General features: G+C 55.6%; 1 protein-coding gene across 3 annotated transcripts; it reads left to right on the top strand.

Moving 5' to 3' along the window:
- Positions 1–1,353: 1,353 nt before the first annotated feature.
- NBL1 (NBL1, DAN family BMP antagonist) lies at positions 1,354–14,427 on the top strand. 3 transcript variants are annotated; one of them, XM_009099601.4, is made up of 4 exons: positions 1,354–1,726; positions 11,537–11,731; positions 11,916–12,027; positions 13,179–14,427. In XM_009099601.4, the coding sequence occupies exons 2-4, from the start codon at positions 11,562–11,564 to the stop codon at positions 13,431–13,433; spliced, it is 537 nt and encodes a 178-aa protein (XP_009097849.1). In that variant the 5' UTR covers positions 1,354–1,726; positions 11,537–11,561; the 3' UTR covers positions 13,434–14,427. The 3 variants fall into 3 exon arrangements, with proteins under 3 accessions (XP_009097849.1, XP_050838582.1, XP_030088821.1); XM_050982625.1 differs by having other exon boundaries at positions 1,354–1,730; XM_030232961.2 differs by lacking the exon at positions 1,354–1,726 and adding an exon at positions 1,925–2,080.
- Positions 14,428–15,389: the final 962 nt, after the last annotated feature.

The raw sequence follows: 15,389 nt of genomic DNA, 5'->3' as shown, positions 1-15,389 counted from the left end.
TTTAGGGACAGGCAGCAAAACCCCCCAGCCTGAGGGGAGTGGGAGCTGCTAAAACACGGGGTAATGTGTGGAGCAGGAGCCCAAAGCTGCTGCTGAGGGCAGAGCCCTGGCTAGGGAAGAGGGGCTGGCTGCTGAGCTCGGCCCCTTCCCTCCCTGCAGAGCGGCTGCCTCTGCTCTGTGCCTCAGTCTGTCCAAATGACATCTGCAGGCATCAGGTCATCACTCCTGGTTCTGGCTGTGATATCACATTGCCAAGGAGAAGGGAAAAAGTCTTGGCCCAGGGCTTTGACAGCCTTTCAGCAGCTTCTTTCATCCCCCAGCCAAGCCGCTCTGTCCTACAGCACCTCTGCTTGTTCCTCCTGACACCAGAAAACCTGAACCCTGCTCCTCCTGCCTCCCCACCCCCAGATCCACTGATTGCTGTTTCCCTTTCATGCTGTTTACAGAACTGGAACAAGGATGAATAGTAGGAAGCAGTGAATGAACTGCATGCTGGCTCACAGCTCCTTGCAGAGCAATCACACCCCAGTGCTGAGGATCCCACAAATCCCATCCAAATTCTGAACCATGGACCCCAAACACTCGGCTGAATTTCACCACAATGCACACGGTCTGTTGCTGTGTAGCTGCTTGCATCTACATCTTACTTTTCCTTGTGAGAACTTGCTTCAAAGTCTCAGATGTCTCTTATTTCACTCATATTATTCAGAATAAAGCAGCCTTCTGGGCAGGAGTTTACTGCTGGTCATGCTGGCCCTGGGGAGCGGGTAGAGCATTGGTCAAAGGCCTGGGTTCAGCAGTGGGTGAAAATGCTGGGAAGCCAGATTTTGGCTCCTGCTGGTGTGTGTGGTCATGGCTAGAGGCTGTTCCTCTTGTTGGCCCTTTTGGAGCTGAGCAATGCAGTGCAGTTCGGGGCTGGGTAGGTTGCATTTAGCAGGATGAGAAAGTGATGTTGGAAGCAGCTTTTTTGCCACCCTGTTTACAAATCCTGTTATCCTGGAGCTGTAAGGAACTGGACAGCAGGAAACCATTCCTTCACTGGCAGCCTGCAGCCTCCTCCAGCAAACACCCAGCCCCAAAGCCTCTCCCCACAGCTGCTGCCAGGGCACTACCAGCACTTCTCCCAACACAGCTGTTGCTTCTTGCCATCTCCCCTTCCTGCTTCTCTGATCTCTATGCAAACCCTCGCACCAACAGCAGCCAGCAAAACCCAGCCAAGCCTGGCAGTTATCTTTTGATTTGGGTAGTGTTTAATGTGGGGGCCTCTTCAGATTAATTGTGCCTTAACAGAAACAGAGCCCTTCGGTCTCCAGCAATTATCCTATCTGAAAGAGAGCCGTGAATGGGGCTTCACTGGGGTGGGGTTTGGCTGTTTTTAATAGGAAAGGGAAAGAGGGAAAGAAAAAAGAAAAAGAGGAGAAAGAGGAAGGGAAAAGAAAGGAAAAGCAAAAGAGAAAACCGTCGTCACTAGTACTGGAGAACTTTCCCTAAGTCTTTTCTGCAGCCGGGACTCTGCCCCACGGATTCTTTATCAAGAATTACGTTTAAATAAGAGTTCTTGGCGTTCAGTGAGCCCAGTCCAGATTGTTTACGCCAACGCAGGAGCAAGTGCTGGGACATTCCCTTGGGCTCTCCTGGCCGAGAGAGCCTCCTCTTTTTGTGCCGGGGCGTTCCCAGCGGGCTCTCCTCGTTAGCTCGAGCACTTGCCGGGAGGTCCATGCCCCAGGTTGGTGAGTGAGCTCCGTGCCCGGCTTGTTGGGGTTCCGGCTCTCCTCTCCGCGGGGCTCTCGGTGCGCCCGGAGCCCGGCGAGGCGGGCGGGCGCTGCCGCGGCCGCCGCTCCCTCCTCCCGCCGGCCGTCCCTCCCTCCTTTCCCCTCCTCTCCCTTCCCAGCCCAATTGTGCAATCGCGAGCGGCGGGGCCGGCGGCACCGCCCGGAGCCCGGCACCGGGGGGAGGGAGGCGGCAGCTGCCGCCCGCCCCGCGCCTCCTCCGTGGCCGCCCCGCCGCGCCGGGGATGCGGCAGCCGCCGGGCACCGCCGGGCCCCGAACCCCATGGGATGCGCCCGCCGTCGCCTGGCTGGTGAGTAGCCCTCGGCTTTGTGTGCCCCCCGCCCCGAACCTGCCGCTTTTTCCCCGCACCAGATTTTCCGTCTCTTTTCCTCTCGCTTCTCTTCTCCTCCCCGCCGGTGATGGATGGCCGGGAGGATGAGGATGTTGCCACGGGCAGAAATCGGTTGCAGATGAGGCGGACTTGGGGGGATCTGCTCTGCAATCGTTAAACTATTTCCACCGCCGCTTTAGCTCGAGTAGAATAAAAGCCTGGGAGCCGGGGAGCCGCGCTGTGTCGGTCGCACATCTGTGGTACAGAGTTCTTCCCTCCTTCCCATCCCTGTCGGGGTTTGAAACAAAAGTGCCGAGGGAAGAACGGGAACGCTCAGTATCGATTAACCACACCACCAGCGGACGCCGAGTAGTTCAACGATCATAAAAGAAAGAAGTTTTTCCGATGGCAAGGCAGTAAACTTTTGTTCCTTGAAAAGTTCATCCCGGGGATTAATTTACATCCTTGTTTCATGGAAATACTTTAGGCACTTACTGTAAAGTTTATATCCGATATAACCGTACCTGTTTTTTGAACCCCAGCGTAACATTTCAGTTTGTCTCAGTATTTGCAGCAGTTTTTATTTGTTCCATACAATAGTCTTTGCATTTTAAGATCAGTGGGAATTTCTCTTTTTCTCTGGTAGGTGTTTTGGAACAGAACATGCTTTAGTTTGCTTTCGGGCTGCATTAAAGTTGATCTGGACAATCCCTTATTGCCTACTAACATTTCTCTTACGAGGGCACCAGCAAGTTCTGCTCCACTCCACAATCTAACTTTTACATATAGGATTAGCCCCATCGAATTACAAATTCAGCCTGTAAGAAATGTTGGTGGATTTAGGACACGGTAGCTTTTCTATGAGGTTTTTTTTTTTTTTTTTGGGAAAAATCTGAACCCTGCTGAAATAAGTGGGAAAGATCCTAGTGATATGGAGAGACACAGATTTTCCCTTGCGTTTTTAGCTGAAGAACTCAGTGCCTTCTTTGCAATGTCCAGCCAGCCAAAAATCAGCTGATCCACTGGACACTTCTGCCTTTTGAAGGCAGGCTCCCATCTCGTAAAAGGCTGCTTGCCTCAAATTTGCAAACCGCAGGATGGGAAATGGAATTTGCCTTCAGTATAAAAATCCCAAGTGTTTGCAAACAGCCCTGAGAAGAATCCGGGCTCTTGGCGTGACCTCCCAGCGCTGGATTCCAGCTCGGGGAGTTTGCGGTCTCACAAAAAGGGCAAACGAGCAAAGTCCTCCCGGGTGCCCGCTCCTCTTTCCAGAGCAAGGCAAACAGTGGAGCTGGAGGGAATTTTGGGTGCTCTGGAGGTGCAGGATCAGGCCCTGAGCCAAAGTGCTTTTCAAGGAGCCTTGAAGAGCTGCCCATGTTGGAGTGACTTTGCTTGCGGCGTGCGTTGGCATTGCTGAGGGTGGATTAAGCTGGTGCAGCCATGGGAAAGCTGCCCAAGGAGCAGAGGAAACTCCTGGGCAGTTATTCCTGCCCAAACTCCACGCTGTTCCCATTAAAGCTTTAGCAGTTCCCCTGCCAGATCTCATATCCAACCACGGGGAGGGCAGATCCAGATTCTTGCTCTGTCCTTGGGCTTTGCTCCTGCTCTTTTTATTTTGAAGTCTGCTGGGAAAAAACCCACCCTCCTCTGTGCACGGGCTCGGAGAGCCCCTGTGACAAAGCCAGGAGCACAGTAACAGGGATCCAGTGCGGCTGAGGGCAAAGAAACTTCACACCCGCTCAAATCAGACTCTTAAAACCCCCAACAGCTGATAAAATTGTCCTGGGGGAGTTCTGGAGTGAGAGTGAGGGGTGGTCTGTCCTCTGTTAGCCCTGGCAGGGCTGTGCTTGCTGCTCTCCAGACCTTTGTTTCTTGCGCAGTGCTGTTTAGGGAAGGAGGGCTGTGGGGGCCAGGGCTTTTCTGGACATAAATTAGCACTGAGGGTGGGAAGGGAACAGCCCAGCACCCATCACAGCAGTTGTGGAGCTGGGCTGGGCTGCTGCCCCCTTCCAGCCAGGATCGCAGCCCTGCAGAGCTGAACCTTGGAAATGGCGTCAGGATGGAGCCCTTGCTGGGGTCACTCTTAGATGTGGTTTCAGCCTCCTTCTCTGACACAGAGCTCAGGCAACCTGTCCAGAGGGGGGAAGCGAGTGCTGTTGGGGCCACAGTGGGATTTCTTTGTGGGCCCAGTCCTGCAGTTGTAGGAGAAATGGTCTAAATGTCAAGAGTGAGGTCAGCCCTGGTAGCAACTGAAAATGCCAGCTGGGCCGTGGGCTGTGGCATTACCTCCAAACCCCTCTGGCCGTGCACTTCCATGTGTGTTTCTGCTTTGGCCAGTACCATGGGTAAATAACACAGACATTGGGTTTGTGCCATCAGAAATGAGGAGGCTCCTGTGGTATAAAGCAGAGACTAAAAGAGGGCAAAAACGCATCAGGTCAGTGAATTTCTGCTGCTGTGACCAAGATATGGCCTGAATGGGTTTGAAGGGAGAGGGAGACAGCAGGGAGGATCCCGAAAGATCCACAGCTCCATCCACAAGCTCTTTCCCCCTTTGCTCTTTCCCCTTCTTGCTCCAGCAGCTGGGAACCTGATCCTGCAGGCGCAGCCCCGCTGCGCTGGGATTTTATGTAAGTTTGGTAATGAATGACTGAGCCCGGCGAAAGCCAGCGTGGTTGGCATCCGAGACAGCTCCCCTCGCTGCCTGCAGGAATTAAAAAAAATCATCATCCTGGTGGCCACTCTGCACTGGAACTGGTTTTATCTGGTTCCAGTTAGGCTTGTTTTGAGTAAGACGAGCGGTGCCAGATTCTGATCTCATTTGCACCAGTGGAGTCATTTGGAGGAGCCGGTCCCAGTTTACCTCACTCTAAGTGAAAGCAGAACGGGCCCTGCTGGGAGAAGCTCTCCCCGGGGCAGTGCCCGGTGCCTGCCCACAGATCCCAGCCGGGGAAAAGCCAACGGCTCCCGGGACCCGTCCCGCAGGCTCCAGGGCTTTCCCTGCCCTCCTGAGAGCTGCGGGGACCGAGTGACAGAGCCCGGAGCGCTGGGGAGGTGCTCGGGCTCCCGATGGGGGGGGGATGTGCTGGGGAGGAGGAGGAGATCCTCCTGTCCACGCTGGGTGGGAAACTCGCAGGGGTCAGGGACAGCACTGGAGAGAGCAGCACAATCCCTGTTATCCATGGGATTTCCGAAGGAGCTGTTGGACACCCTCGTGCCCGTCCTGCTGCCCTTGGCTGGCTCTGGGCTCGGCCCGGCTCCGTGGGGAGCACCAGCCCCAGGGAGAACAGGAGGCAGCCGGGCCTCGCTCAGGTCCGGGCATGCGAGCGAGCCTGGGGCTGGAACGCCGCTCCCAGCTGTGCTGGGGAGCGCCTGGTGCTCGGACCAGCTGCACCGGGTCCGACCCGGCTGGGAATGCTCCAGGCACGGCTCCAGACGGATCCTGGCCCGTGCAGGGCTTGGGCACAGCCTGAACCCCCTGCCCAGCAGCTGAGGCTGCCCAGCCCGCTGGTCCCAGGCTCGTTTTCCAGCTCCCCACAAAGCTGATCCTTGCTCCCAGCCCACTCCTCCAGCTGCTCTTGGAGGCTGCAGAGCCCCACGTGCTCCGGGAAGAGGGGCAGTGGAGGTTTGGGGCCAGGATGTGTTGCTGAGCTTTAGGCTGATGCATTTTTCTGGCCAGGATTGTTCTTAATGCTGAAGAAATGGAGCAATTGAAATAAACGACCAGAAAATCTTTCTATGACTCTTGCCTCTTCTGCAGGCCATTAGTGGGTCCCTTTTCCAGCAGAGCTCCATCAGGACCCCATCCTAAGCCCAAGGCCAGAGGTAGCTTTGCAATGACTGTGCTGGGGTGGAACCCCTGGCTGCAAAAAATGAGTTCCCCAAGAGCTCAGTGCATGGATGAGAAGCCAGATTAAAACTCCCAATGTACCAACATCTTTTCACATTCTGGCTAATGTGGGGAGGGCAGAAGTCTTTAAAAATGCTGCACTGCTTTTCTTTATTTCTGCTTTATTTCTGCAACTTGCCCAACCATGCTTGAGTGGAAATTAATATGTTACAGAAAGGGAAGCTCTAACATCTGCTTCTGAAAGGAGCAGACACAGCCAGGTCCACAGTGAGAAACAACACAGCTTTTTCTCCACTATCAAAAAGTTCTTAGGATGGATTCTTGTGGTTGTTAAATATCAAATGTCTTCCTGTGGTAGTTCCCTGTTTATTTTTTTGTAATTTCTCCCCAGATTTTGCAGCTCAGCAAAGCAAGACTGGAGTTCTGAGCTCAGGAGAGATTTCTGTGCTCAGTTAAGCACTCTTGTGTCCTGCTGTCCTGAAGAATTACCTCCAGGCATTCTCAGAGCAGAGTTCTCTTCCTTCTCTCCTACCCATATCATACCTCAATCAGATTTTTTTGGGCTGTTACAGTCACTACCGTAAGGCTCCCTAAAATTGTAAAATTTTAGCTAAATGCAAATTTCAAAAAGGGGGAAGTATTTAATAATAGGTATTAAATAACATCTGTTGTTTTGATAGATGTTTTTCAATTCACAGTGACTTCTCCATTTTTTGCAGTTGAGATTTGAGCTTTCCCTCTTAATAATGCCGGCTTATAAGTTGTTTTGTTCTGTGTAAGCAAATATTATTTGAGTTGAATTTCCTAAGAGCCAATCCCCAGTGGTGTTCAGCAGTTACAGACCTAATCCTGTGCCTGAGGCGAGCTGTGCCCTGGGTCTTTCTGGGATGTTTCTTTCCAGCTGCCACCAAGCAGACACTTTACTCTGGCTTTGCATCCTTTTAGGTGCCTCAATAATAATTTTCCTTTTAGCATTTCCTGCAGTGGGATCTCTCCTGGCCACCTGCACACAGAGCAGAGATCCCACACGAGTCCTCGCAGAGCTCCCTGCCCTGCAGCGCCGTGTCCCGGGGTGACTCCCCCCCACACTGTCCCCACCTGCTCCCACCTGCCCTGTGCCTCCCCCTGCCCTTTGCACCGAGGGATGTGGGCTGAGGGCTGCTGGCAGCCAGCCCAGCCCTCCCTCCTGCCCGGGCAGCCCCTTCTCTCCAGGGCTCTCCAGACACCTCCCTGTGCTTCCCACGCTTGCCTGCACACATCAGCTCCCCTGCCCCTGCTCTTGCAGCCAGGGAAACTGAGGCACAGAGCATCTTTGGGCCCTCCTCTGCTCCGTGTGGCAGCTCTTGTCAAACAGCACAAATAACCAGAGGCACACAGAGGGCTGTGGCTCCTGTCTCACACCAGCCTGGGGTCACTCCTTGGCCCAGCGAGGGCAGAGCCTGGCTGGGTGAGGAGCTGGCTCCGTCAGGAAGGACAGCCCTGTGTCCAGGGGGCAGGACAGGGGAGGGGATCCCAGCTCTGACCCAGACCAGGAGCCAAAACCTTCCCCTTGCCCATCTCTGCTGAGAGCTCATGTGTCACAGGAGGCACAGGGCATCCCTGAGGCACAGCACAGCCAGGGCCCCTTGTCTGTGCTGTGCTCACAGCCTGGGAGCCCCAGGGATGTGTGGAAAGCTCTGGGGGTTCTTGTCTCTCAGAGCCAGTGGTGCCTCGTGTGTGGCCCTGAGCACAACCTACCTGTGTTTGTGGTTCTCTGTATTTGGCAGAATTGCAAGATCCTGGATAGGAGAAATACCTATAAACACTTTAAACAACTCATGAAACGTTCCCCATGTCCACCTGCAAGCTCATCTTGTGTTATGGTGTAAACTTCCCACTGGAAAAAGAGGGTAAAACTGATTAGATCAGTTTTATTTTCCTCCAGAAGTGTTTGGTTTCCAAATGTCTGGGAACAGCTGTGGGCTGGATGGTGGGAACGTGGCCTCCGAGGTAATTCCAGGGATTGTCCTCCGGCCCATGGAACGCTGGAGATTTTCCCAGCTGCTCCCAGGCGCTGGTGTTGTCCTGCTGGGGGACTCCTGAGAGTGCTGGGATTGCTGGGATGGGAGGAAGGAGCTCGTCTAGGTGAACATCTGAGGCGGTACCAGAAGCTCTCCACGCCGGGAAGTGCCGGCGGAGCCGCCGCTCTGCCGGGGCTGCTGGGGTGGAACCCCGGCCCCAGCTGCCCCTCAGCTCCTCCTGCACGAAGGAGCTCCTCCTGCTCCTCCGGAGCACGGGGCTGCAGCTGTGCCGGCGCTGAGGAGTTGTTTGTGCCGGGAGCCGGGATGTGCCAGGTTCAGGGCTGAGTCATTTATTTCCCAAATGCTGCCGGAGGGATGGAGGGGAAGCTGCCATGCGGCTCCCTGCAGAGGGAGCGGGGGGAGACCCTCACGGGCCGGTGGCTCTGCCGGAACTGAGCTGAACTTTCTGCTTGAAGAGCTTTGACTAGCGGGGAAAAAAATGTGCCTCGGTTTGGGGAAGAGAAAGAAAGTCCCTGTGTGCCGGGAAGTGGCTGCTCCCGCCGGGTCAGCCGGGGAACACACTTGTTCCTCTCGGCTGCAACGTGTAATTTAGCTTGTCACGGAGGAATGTGCTCAGTGCCTTTATTTAATCGGGAGTTTGCAAACCTGCTCGGGTGCCTCGTCTTCCTTTTTCCCTTCCCTTCCCAGGCGGGGGGGGAGAAGGAACACGGTGCTTTTGTCTCCGTGGCTGCTGTCAGATGAATGGTGTTGGTGGCAGCTCTGTTCGCATGACTGGTTTGAGCTGTGGAGACGCTGCTCCCAGCCCCGGCTCCCTCCCAAACTCAGCTGCATCAGATGTTTTCCTAGGCACTGGCATAAACCTCGTTACTTACTAGAAAAGTAGCCCTGCGGGTTCCAGGACATTCCTGGGAGAAGGAAAACACCGTGTGCCGGGGATGTGGTGTGCTCCAGGCTGCAGGTCAGTAGGGGGATAGCAGTGCTGGGGGCCAGGGTGCCCTGAGCAATGGGGGACTCGTGGGACTGCTCCAGCTCCAAAGGGGTGCCCCCTTCCCCTGCTGGGAATTCCCCACCTCCCCACTCTTGCACCACCCCTTGCACAGGGACGGCAGCCGTGGGGGCCCTGGTTACAAACACACCCTGCTCAGGAAAGGAGAAGCTTCAGCATGTGTTTAAGTGCTTCCCTGAATCCAGGCCAGGTCCTGTGCTTTAGCAGAGCACAGCCTCACTCATCTTCTTCACGGGAGCCCAGATGCTGGGAGAGGATCCCTCGTGCCTATCACAGTGGGTCTGCTCTCAGCAGCAGAAACACCTCCATGGAACACAGATCCCAGGAAACAGGAGTTGCCAGCACAGACAGGAATTTTGCCTCTTTGCAGCTGGGTAGAGATGCACAGAAACCTGGAAAAACTCCACCTTTCTTAGGAAAGAAGGAAATTGCTCTCTAATCGGGCATGTGGAAGTGAACTTGCCTGCCGACTCCAGAGGAATTTGGGTTGTCCCCCGGGGGGTTGTGATTGCTCTCTGGGTCACATCCCAGCTCTGATCTCGGACTTGCCTTTGGGAGCAGGATTCCTCAGCACAGAGCTGCTGGCATTTGAGGAATGAGTGATGCTAGTTTTGGGAAGCAAACCAAATGTGTGTGAGTCTGTTTGTGCAGCTTAGCCATGCTCGCCCTTCTGAAATTGCAGAATTCCCCCACTGAAATGGGGAATGAACTGAAATGGGAAAAAAACCCTCAGGCACAAGGGTCCTCTTTGGGACAGATGTATTTAACCCCACAACTTTCATCAGTGGCAGTGCAAGCTCAGGAGTTAAAACCCTCTGCTTATCTCCAGCCAACACCTGCAAGGTCTCTTTTGCACAGGTATTTCCAGCAGGGAGCCATGAGATCCACATCCCACAAGTGCTGGGAGGATTACAGAGCCAAGGCTTTGCAGGTGCTGCTGCATTATATTACTGTGGTTCTGTATCACCAGAAAATGAGGAAATTTAGCAGAGACCCCACAAGATTCCTCCAGAGATCCCATGAGTGAGGATGCTCTTTTCTGTGTGCTATGGGATGGAAGACAAGGGAAGAATCTTTCCTGTCTGTCTCTTGATTCAGATCCAGGAGGTTGAGCTCAGTGGAGGGATAACAGGGCAAAATCCCATAATGACCTTAAAATCCCTGAGTGCTCAGGAGGTGTCTCAATCATTTAGATAAATCTGATGGTCCTGCAGCCCAGGGGTGTGGATGAGGGCTCCAGAGGAACAGGGCATTTTTCGTCTCCTTCCCAGCAAGTGTTAGAGGGCTGGGCCCAGGAGCCATGGGAATCAACAGCAGTCTTTCCAGTGTGGGCTGTGGATTGTCGTCTGGATAAATAAATAGAAGGAAATAACAAATAACATGGTTCTAACAAATATTTTAGGAAGTATAAATGCCTTTCACCATGACTCCATCCAAACCCCACAGAGGAAAACATTTCTCTGTTTCTGTGCTGCTTTTCCATCTGCCTTTCCCCAGCGACTTGGGAGTGTTAATTCAGGCACCTCGGCTGGAGAGCAGAGCAAGGAACCCTCGGGGGAATTTCTCTGGGGGTGGGCAGCGACCTCCAAGCCCACCACCTTTGCAAGGTCTGTCCTTGTGACAAGGCCCCCCCTTGTCCCGTCCTCGGAATAACCCTGTGCAGAATTTGAGTGGCTCTGTGTAAATAAACGTTGTATTGTTCCTCTCTGCGGGCTCCCAGCCTCTGGGCTGAGGTTTGCCCGTGTCTCTGTGCTGCTGCCTTGCAGCGACACCTGCTGCGCGCTCCCAGGAGGAGAGGGGTCCCGCCTTTGGCTTCCCAGGTGGAGAAAAAGAAGGGGAAAAGCTTCTTCCTTCCTCAAATAAAAACATTTTTGTGCTGTGGGACTTCTCCAGCCTGGCTTGACTCGTGATGGTGACACTTTTGGTTTGCACAGTTCTCCCAGCCCAGGTTTGAGTAGAGATGAGGAAAAGCCTGCTGTTGTTCCAGGCACAGAGCTTGGGAGAGGCAAGGCAGGTCTCTGACTGGCCCAGAGGAAGAGGAAAGAGGCAGAGCAGCACATCCCACTGCCCGGGCAGAGTTCTGGGAGCTGTCCTGGCCCCGGCAGTGGCTGTGGAGGGAGATTGTAGGGATCTATCCAAATTGTTTGTGAGACAGTGCATTTTCCAGATCACAGCTGAAGACATTAATTAAGCCTTCTGCTTAAAACCCCAGGCATGCTGACAAAAGAGCAGAGCCCTTGGCATCATTAAGGAAGGGAAGCAAAAGAAAGTGAATAGTTGATTAGCAGAAGTGAGAAACTGGTTATACATAGAGCAGTGTGATCTAATTACAACAGACTTTTACAATGAAGCTTGCAGTGCTGAGGACATAGCATTAGGAAATAGCATTAATACTGTGCAGAAAGAAATCCAGTTTGCTGCTGCAAGACCAGACCAGGACACACCAGGTCCAGTGGGGCTGGACCTGTGCTTGTAACAAGCAAGAACTTCCTGGGCTAGGAGAAATGGGCTGCTTTGCCAGTTTTCTTTGCTGCTAACGTTGTGCTCTCCGTGTGCAGGTGTAGGATTTTGGCAGAGCTGGCCATGATGTTATGGTTCGTGGTGGGGGCTCTGTTCCCAGCGCTGCTCCTGGCTGCCCCACCGCCCATAAACAAGCTCGCCCTCTTCCCGGACAAGAGTGCCTGGTGTGAGGCCAAGAACATCACCCAGATCGTGGGGCACAGCGGCTGCGAGTCCAAATCCATCCAGAACAGGTACAGAGCTGCCTTCAGGCCAGGACTAGAGGCAGCTGCTGGCACTGGAGTGCCTCTGGGACTGTGGCTGGCTCAGGAAGCCAGGCATGGTGTCCTGCCTCTGTCTCAGGGAAGGTCAAATCTCTGCCTTGGCTGGGAAGAGCAGCACCTCCCCTGAGTTCCAGCCCTCCTGCTGTCTTTGCAGGGCCTGTCTGGGACAGTGCTTCAGCTACAGCGTCCCCAACACCTTCCCCCAGTCCACAGAGTCCCTGGTTCACTGCGACTCCTGCATGCCAGCCCAGTCCATGTGGGAAATCGTGAGTATCCATGCTCTGCTCCATGGGGCCCCAGCTCTGCTCTGACACCACCTCAGGGCCACTCTCTGGGCTTTTCCCACTTATGGTTTCCTCCCAGGGCATCTCTCAGGTGGCTGTACCATGTCCTGAGATGCCTGGGTGGAAGGAGCTGCTGGAAGCTCTGCTGAGTGATCCATTATCCTCTATTTGCAGAACCATCCCCTGTCACTCCCTGTATTATTTATCCCTATGCTTATCCACAGTCCTGCTGTCTCCACTGCTCCCTTTGTCCACCTGCACCCCCTTGGGAGATCTGGCTGTGTTTGATGTCCAGAAGTTCATCCTTTGACCTCACAGTTCTGTGGCACCTCCGATCCTGGCAGAGCCATAAATCCAGGTCCAAGAGCAGCCCAGAGCCCAGGGAACTGGCTCTGCCTTCTGTGCCATTTCAGCTCACACTTGATGAGAGGGTTTAGCCCAAACTACCTGGTCTGCTTGGCATCAGCTTTGCTGTCTCACGGATATTCTAGTGCCAGCAGTGCCTGGGAGCTGAGTCCTGCTGGAGTTAGTGCCAAAAGGAGGTGGCAGTGAGGTGGGGGTTGGTCTCTCCTGCCATGTCTCAGGTGAAAGGGGGAGAGGAAATGGCCTCAGGTTGCACCAAGGGAGGTTCAGATTAGATATAAGAGAAAAAAGAAAAATCACTGAAAGGGTGGTCAGGCTTTGGAAAAAGTTCCCCAAGGAGGTGGTGGAGTCCCTGTCCCTTGGAGTGCCCAAGGAATGACTGCACAGGGTAGTCAGTGCTCTGGGCTGGGTGACAAGGAGGGGACGGGTCATAGGTTGGTTTTGATGGTTTTGGAGGTCCTTTCCGATCTTAATGTTTCAGTGATTCCATGGTTTAGAGGTGACTGTGGTGGTGCTGTGTTGATGGTTTGACTTGATGAGCTTGAAGGTCTCTTCCAGCCTTGATAATTCTGTGATTTCCCCTGAGTGTCTGGAGCGAGGCATTCCCAGAGAACTCCCACCTTGCAGACTGACCAGGGGTTTGTTTCTATGGATAGAAACCCATCACATCTGGCCTAAACCACCGCAAATCTGCAGGGTCTGGGGCAGGTGACACCTCCCACCACGGGAGCCTGAGCGCTGACCCGCTGTGTCCTTGTCCCGCTGCCCAGGTGACACTGGACTGCCCAGGCAACGAGGAGATCCCCAGGGTGGACAAGCTGGTGGAGAAGATCCTGCACTGCAGCTGCCAGGCCTGTGGGAAGGAGCCGAGCCACGAGGGAGCCCTGTTCAACGTGTACCTGAACGCTGAGGAGAACATGGCCCACGAGGGGCCCGCGCCCCACCACTACCCCCACCACCAGCAGGAGCTGGAGGAGCCGCCGGCCTCCAGCCACCACCACCACGAGGAGGAGGGCGAGGAGTGACCCTGTGGACTGTCCTGGCAGGGCTGTGAGGGCTGGGCCGGGCTTTGGGGAGGGAGGGGGGTGCTGGAGTCTTTCCTGTCAAATCGCTGCCCTCGCGCCGCCCCTGACCCCGCGGGGCGCAGGCAGGGCTGAGGCTGGAGCTGCAGGCTGAGACACGAGGGCTTGGCCTTCCCAGATGCACATAATAATAATAATAATAATAATAATAATGATAATATATTGAGAGGAGTGGCATGAGGGGCTCTGGCTGAGAGCAGGGGCTGGGCCGGGCTCCCGGGGCTCTCTGCAGGCTCCTGGCCCTGGAGGGATCCCTCTGAGTCCTGCTGGGTTCTCCTCATGCTCAGCGTGGAGGAGGAAGGGAAGCAACCTCTCCACAGTCCCAGGAGGGATCCACATCTCTCTGGGGTGGTGGGACCAGCAGCACCACTCCTGCCTCCTCTCCCCCTGCCTGCCCACAAGGGCTCAGTGTGGACACGCTCCTGGCACCCCCTGGATCTTGGTCCGAGCCCAACCCTTTGTATCATGTGGCTCCTGGGGAGGGTTTTGCCCCTGGAGGTGCCTCTGGGGGCATGGGAACCATGGTGGTGACAACCCTTACCTTGCTGTCCCCAGGGCCACCACGTTGCTCCCTGGGAACGAGGGGCTTGGATCGTGAACGCTGGGGCTTCGCGTTTTGGGGCTGCAGGGGAAGGCCAAGAGCTGAGGGGGGCCTGGGGGAGGTTCCACCCCTGTCCCCCCTCTCCCTGCTGCACTTTCGTGGTGGTGGAGGGAGAAGGGGCTGAGGGCTGGAACGTCCCTGGGCAGGGAGTGCTTGGGCAGGGCTGGGGGTCAGGGTGGGCACAGCCTCTGCTGCCCCTCTCTGTTGTATAAAGCTGATTCCTTGGCATTGTCCTGACAAGAGCTTCCAGAGCTTGTAATCGAATGCCTCCCCCTCTTTTTGACAAGTTTTTGGGTTTTTTTTCTTAAATAAATTAGTTCTGACTTCCACTGCTCAGTGCTCTGACGCCTGTCTGGTTTTTGGCGGCGCTGACGCCAGGACAGGCAGCGGTGCCGGAGGCTCCGGGGCAGGGGAGAGCCGTGGTTCCGCAGCTTTGAGCCGCATTCCAGCTGGGAAAAGGAGGAGAGAGCTGCTGGAAGGAAAAGCGAGCGCAAATACTGAGCGGATGGGCTGCATGTGGCTGGGGGAGCCTGCCCGGGGAGCCTGCCCGGCAGCTGCGGCCGTGGGTCCCGCCTGTGCGGGATGCTGCGGCAGCTCCGGGATCACGGGAGCCTCCGGCGCTGCCGCCGCCGCTGGGTAACAACCGCTGGGTGACAGCCACTGGGTGACAGCCGCTGGCTGACAGCCGCTAGGTGACAGCCTCGCTCCGCCGTGTCCCCGGCATCCCCGTGATGCTCCGGGATGCTCCGGGAGGCCAGCTCGGACAGCAGCGGACATCCCCTCAGGGGACGGAGGAGCGCCGCGGCTGGAGCCAGCGGGCTCTTCCCAAGGGGATTCGGATCGGGCAGTCCCTGGGCAGGGCCGCTGTGTCCTTACAAACCTCTGGTCCCGCTGAGGCCGGCCAGGGCAGCGTGGATGTGCCCTGAGTGATGCTCCTTGGTCTGAGCCTGGCCCTGGAGAAGGTCCAGCAGCTCCTGGAGGGGCCAGACGCTGTGCTGGGCCAGCAGACAACTCTCACTGCCCCTCACTGAGCTCAGCTCCCACTGCCCCTCACTGAGCTCAGCTCCCACTGCCCCTCACTGAGCTCAGCTCTCACTGCCCCTCACTGAGCTCAGCTCTCACTGCCCCTCACTGAGCTCAGCTCTCACTGCCCCTCACTGAGCTCGTTCTCTCACTGAGCTCAGCTCCCACTGCCCCTCACTGAGCTCAGCTCACTCACTGAGCTCAGCTCCCACTGCCCCTCACTGAGCTCAGCTCACTCACTGAGCTCAGCTCCCACTGCCCCTCACTGAGCTCAG

The sequence above is a fragment of the Serinus canaria genome, chromosome 21, assembly GCF_022539315.1.
Source record: "Serinus canaria isolate serCan28SL12 chromosome 21, serCan2020, whole genome shotgun sequence".
Lineage (NCBI taxonomy): Eukaryota > Metazoa > Chordata > Aves > Passeriformes > Fringillidae > Serinus > Serinus canaria.
Note: the sequence above shows the minus strand (reverse complement) of the source record. Positions and strands in the feature narration are given on the sequence as shown.

Bases quoted from the DNA above. Each gene is read 5' to 3' on its own strand.
- NBL1 (XM_030232961.2), top strand. From the start codon at position 2,058: ATGCGCCCGCCGTCGCCTGGCTG. The intron at 11,732-11,915 runs GTACAGAGCTGC...CTGTCTTTGCAG, and splicing joins TCCAAATCCATCCAGAACAG to GGCCTGTCTGGGACAGTGCT. The intron at 12,028-13,178 runs GTGAGTATCCAT...CCCGCTGCCCAG, and splicing joins CCCAGTCCATGTGGGAAATC to GTGACACTGGACTGCCCAGG.